Source organism: Olea europaea, chromosome 2 (assembly GCF_002742605.1).
Source record: "Olea europaea var. sylvestris chromosome 2, O_europaea_v1, whole genome shotgun sequence".
NCBI lineage: Eukaryota > Viridiplantae > Streptophyta > Magnoliopsida > Lamiales > Oleaceae > Olea > Olea europaea.
In genome coordinates this window covers 16,036,042-16,041,189 of record NC_036238.1, presented here as the reverse complement: position 1 = coordinate 16,041,189, position 5,148 = coordinate 16,036,042, and the positions used below count along the sequence as shown (strand labels likewise).

The window sequence follows — 5,148 nt, the reverse complement described above, 5'->3', positions numbered from 1 at the left end:
CCTTAGTTGGAAACTTCTTCAAATTTATCATTATATTGTGAGAAACCAGTGTTGCAGTTAAGACAAGATGAGATTCTAGTTTGAATAGGAAAGGGAAAATGTCCGTGGAATCAAACTGAAACCGCTTAAGTGATTTCTACAAACTTCAAGCCACTTAAAAACCCACTAGCATCCCCCACCAATAGCTTTACTTTATATACAGGTACATCTTAATGCATATACAAGATTTATGGTTTATGCAGACAAAATAATCCCGTATAATCTGATACCCGTTGAACTTTGCAATCCTAACCTCTGGGTTGTTTCAGTAATTTCGTTGCTAAAATTTACCATTTATGATAAGATTTAGGGTGAAGAAATTTGTTGACATGGCAGAACCAGATACACAGCCAATGTTAAAAGAAACAGCCAGGCTTGATGGAAACTGTATCCTAACTGAATGCCACTTAATAATAATGAATATAATAAAACAAATCACTGAAGTATTTTGCTAATAAAGTTATTTTAGATTATGGTCATGCCAAATACTATAGCGTAAAAAAGCCTGGGACAAAAACCCAGATGTTTTCCCTGTAAGTTTTATATTGTAAATAATGTAAATTACCTGGAGTGTTCTCAATGTTTCGTCGACACTTCTGCCAATGGCAAGATTGTTGATGGTGGAGTGTTGTATAACTCCTTCCTTGTCAATGATGAAAAGTCCTCTTAGTGCAACTCCCTGAAACAGCAATATGCATAAGATCTTCAATTATAGTTTTTTCTCCTAAATTTTAGACCCTCAGAAATTTACAAAGTAGAATTCCTCTAGCTACAACTATGGGGTAGACTCCAAATATAAGCTTAGACAAATTTCATAAATGTAAAGATTCCGTAAATTTTTTCAAGAAGGTGGATATCTTATCCAAATAGTTCTCCATCACGGTGAACAGGTGTAAGTAGGATGGATGGCCATCATAAATTTATCATCATAATAAAGCTCTTCATATTTCCAAAGCTACCTCTAGTGCTGTCTTTAGTTAGAGGAATATCATGAGCCTTTTTCTCACAAAGCCAGATGATAAGAAAGACAGTATATTACTCTTCAACAGAAAATTACCAAACTAACTTCAGGTACTGAATTATTCTAAATTGGTCACATTATCATTGGATGGATTGATCAATTTAATCAGCACACCAGGTAGAAAATGTTCTACTTGCACTAAAATAGAAATGCAGGTCATATTCTTGGTCTCTTTTCATCTGTTGCCAAGAGAATTTTTCATATTCTACTTCTTACACTTGGCTAGATAACAACCCATATACTCTACATCAAGTCAAAAGATAATTTTTTATTATATCAGCTACAACTGATTATAGACAGCATTAGTAGCAGTAAACACGGATGTCGAAATGAATATCAAGGTAACATTAAGATCATAACGATATCTTTAACCAAGTCGATTAATTGGTTTTTGAAATGCCAACAGTATCTAAGTAGTACATACCTGATCTGGGATCAGCACATTATATAACTTAGAAATTGATTTGGTCACATCAGAAACTAATGGATACTTCAAATCGCCCAAACCCCCAGACTTTCTGTCTGTTTGGACCCATGCGAGGTGGGAAAACTGCAGATAGTCAAGCATAAGTCAATACGATGTAAAAATATGAAATTAAGATTCAACAAGACTAATCAATGCAAATATGACAAAGCTAACAATGAAAAGTGCATAAGAACAAAATATTCTGACAGCATAGAAGCCAAAAAATTCTTCAGAAAATCATAAAAGTCACCTTCCCATTGCGGTAAACTAAAGCCACTATAAGTACTAAATTAGGAGAAAACCATCCGTCCAAAAAAGTCAATAACGAGAAAGATGACAAAAAAGAGAACAAGGAAGACCAGCAAATCAAACAAAAAGAGATTAATAACACAATATGACTGAAACCAACAAATTCCAACCAGTACTAAAGGAAATGACAGTTGACAGAGAAAAGTATTAGTAGACATAAGCATTTATAAAACATAGTAACAGAAATAAGTAGTAAAGCCTCGTGGTGACTCATTGGGTGAGAGAAAATTATCATTTGGTGCTCTTATTTAGAATGAGCATGTTTCAGAAAGAAATTCCAATAGTAGAAGTGGGAACTGGGCAGCACAGAGTGATGGAACAGAATCTAAAAGGAAATCTAATTTCCTTCCTACTTCATTAGGTCGTACTTCGAGTTCACTTGATACAAAAGTCCTAAAACAATCTTAGTCTCTATGTCTTCTAAAATATCTTCGTATGCGGGTCTAAAACAACAGTACATTTGGCATTAAACTCTTAATTTCATCCATAACCTCCCCAAGGAAATTGAAATGAATTGGGTTAGCAGATCAAGCATGCACAACTATATCACAGAACAAGAGAAAAAATAAAAGAAACGAAACGAAAAGATGGATGTAAGGGTTGCAAAGTACCACATCTGTAGTAACCAACATTAATATATATGCAAAATCTTCTCATTGGAAACCATGTGTCCTCAAAAGATAAGAAAGTGTATTCAAGTGAACTATGCATAACAATCAAACATAGAATATACAAACATCCACCGCTGTAGCTATTCATGAGCAATGACACAAAACAGAAAGTTGAAGAGTAGGAAAAAGAAAAATTTTCAACCAGCTTTAAATCCAAAAGGCAACATACCACACTGTCTATCGAGACACCCAATATTTCCGTGTTCAATTTCTGAAATTCTTCATGACGGTCACTGAACGCAGTGATTTCTGAAAAAAATAAAAAAAAATAAATAAAAATAAGGCAGACATGCGAGTTGTATCATCAGCAAGACAGCAACCATCAGGTAGTAAATTAACCAGACAATGTAGTCAAAAGTCAACTCACCAGTGGGACAAACAAATGTGAAGTCCAGTGGGTAGAAAAAGAGAATAACATATTTCTTCCCTATATAATCAGACAGTTTAACCTGCAGGCAGAAAAACCAGTGCCTGTTACAAAAATGCTGTCTATAAAACTAGCAACACCCATGCAAAGCAAATGCACAATTGAATATCGTAGAGGAAATTAAAAAATGAGTGCATTAGAAAGTGTCAACAAGAGATCGCGGGAGGGGGAGGAGTAAATGCGAACATACAGAATTTATACCAAAGTTCTACGATCAACAAATCAGAGTTCTATTCTTCTAGAGCACTTTATTCAAAGTGTTAAAATGACAGTGATTCTCCAACTCCACAGATACAAAACACATGAACACCTAAGGAATCTGGTATATTTAACAATGCATGATACTGGGAAAGACAATAAAACATACATAAAATGTTTCTTCAGCAAATTACCTTGATAAATTCCTGGTCAAAAACAGCCTCTGCCTCGAAGTCTGGAGATTGATTTCCAACAAGTGGCAGTTCACTCTGTCAAAGAAGTTAAGGAAGTCAGCTGGGGCACAAAACCAATGAACATATTTAATAATCAAAAGAGAACGAGAGAGAACTGATAAGACTAATACAGCTAGCCCAAAACTGTGAGGGCAATATTTACCTTTCATTTTCATGTCTTACAACTTGATTTAAGACACGAAATTTAGGTCCAATTTAAATAAAGGACAACAAGGTGAAAATGAAATTCAGTTCGCAGATTCTTTTATAGTGAGTCAAAATGAGAACAAGAAAAGTTCTTAGTTAATTCTAAATTTTATAAATACTATGTGAAAAAAAAAAAATTATTTACTGACATCAATTTTAGACGCATTTCGAAACGAGATGAAGTTCAAATTGAAAAGCGAAAAATATATCGTAAATTCATTGCTACTACTAGAATACATTTTAAATATCATCACATAAAATTAACACTAAATGATACTTACGGCGCGAACAGCGAAACTCCGTCGTGTGTAGTGAGAAGGGCGAGAGGAGAGGGAGGCAGGGGCATGGGAAACGAGTGGATTGCGGTGTCCTGAGAATGAAGAGGGGATGGAAATGGATTTGGGGGAAATGTAAGCCTTTAAATTGGGATTGGAAGGCAGAAGAACAGCAGATGAAGCTGTAGCTGTGCAGGCCGCCATTGTTAGTGGGTAATGTTACACACGGCCTTCAAAAGTTATGTAGTCCTCGGAGATAGCTTGAAGATGGTACGGTTGCGATTTAAAGGTGGAGAGCTATCGCTGAGAAGATAAGTTGGTATAGTGTGTCGTTTTGTGAAGTGAGTTATTCCCCTTGTACGGGGAATATTATTATGTGAAGTGAGTTCAGCACATTTTAGGGGGCGTTTTGAGACTCATTTTCATGTAAAAATGTAAGTGTGGTGGAAAAATGAGTAAATTTTTTTTTATTAATGTATAATATTATTTTAATAAAAAATGTGTGATTGAAAAGAAAAAAGAGAAAAATGTTAATTATACATTCTTCAAAAATGTTATTTTAAAAAATTTATATCAACTAGGTCCTTTAGTAGGGTTGCCAATTTAGCTTGGACAACTCGTGGCTAGACTTGACTCAGCTTGAAAAAAGTTCGAGCCAGATAGTCCAGCCCGCGACAAGCCAACCCAAACACAGGCCAAAATTGTTCGTATTATTTAGAGAAAAAAGGGAAAAACACATAATTACAATACTTTAAGTATACTATTTCACATTTAGCAAACTTATAAAAAAAATTCAAAAACCAGGTGAGGAATAATGTAGAAACCTAATTGACCATAATCTCTCTACAAATATGAAAATAATGCCTCTCCAGTTCAGGAACAGTTACAGTAAGAACTCCATTCTCCATTGTTGCCTTCACTTCACCAGTTTTTACATTTTTTGGCGAATAGAATCTCCTGAGAAATTTACCTCTTGCCCTCCCAATTAGATGCCAATAATCATTATTGTCTTCCTTGTTCACTGCCCTATTGCTGTTGGTTTGCATAACCTACCCTCTTCCACCTCTACTTTCACTTTTTCCTTCTTCAGCCACCGAAGTTTGGATTTGAAAACATGGGACTCTGACACCTCCTTCCAGTCTATTCGAACATTGGCGGTGGGAAAAATGTCGCTAGTTGATTGAAATCTCCTTCACCCATCGTCTCCACCGTTACAGTTGCATCTGGAAGATAATTTTTATAGAGAATCAAACTGAACTGACAAGGATAAGTTTTGTAGACTAGAAATTGTGGTTGATGGGA

At 35.2% G+C, this 5,148-nt stretch overlaps 1 protein-coding gene across 1 annotated transcript in view; it reads right to left on the bottom strand.

The window, feature by feature from the left end:
* LOC111412347 (2-Cys peroxiredoxin BAS1, chloroplastic) overlaps positions 1 to 4,192 on the bottom strand; it is a 5,180-nt gene extending 988 nt beyond the window's left edge. Inside the window, exons 1-6 of the mRNA XM_023043241.1 lie at positions 3,853 to 4,192; positions 3,326 to 3,400; positions 2,874 to 2,955; positions 2,676 to 2,755; positions 1,485 to 1,610; positions 605 to 718 (exon numbers count right to left, since the gene is read on the bottom strand). Coding sequence (XP_022899009.1) covers positions 605 to 718; positions 1,485 to 1,610; positions 2,676 to 2,755; positions 2,874 to 2,955; positions 3,326 to 3,400; positions 3,853 to 4,050 — 675 coding nt within the window. The 5' untranslated portion in view covers positions 4,051 to 4,192. The remainder of the gene's footprint in view (positions 1 to 604; positions 719 to 1,484; positions 1,611 to 2,675; positions 2,756 to 2,873; positions 2,956 to 3,325; positions 3,401 to 3,852) is intronic.
* Positions 4,193 to 5,148: the final 956 nt, after the last annotated feature.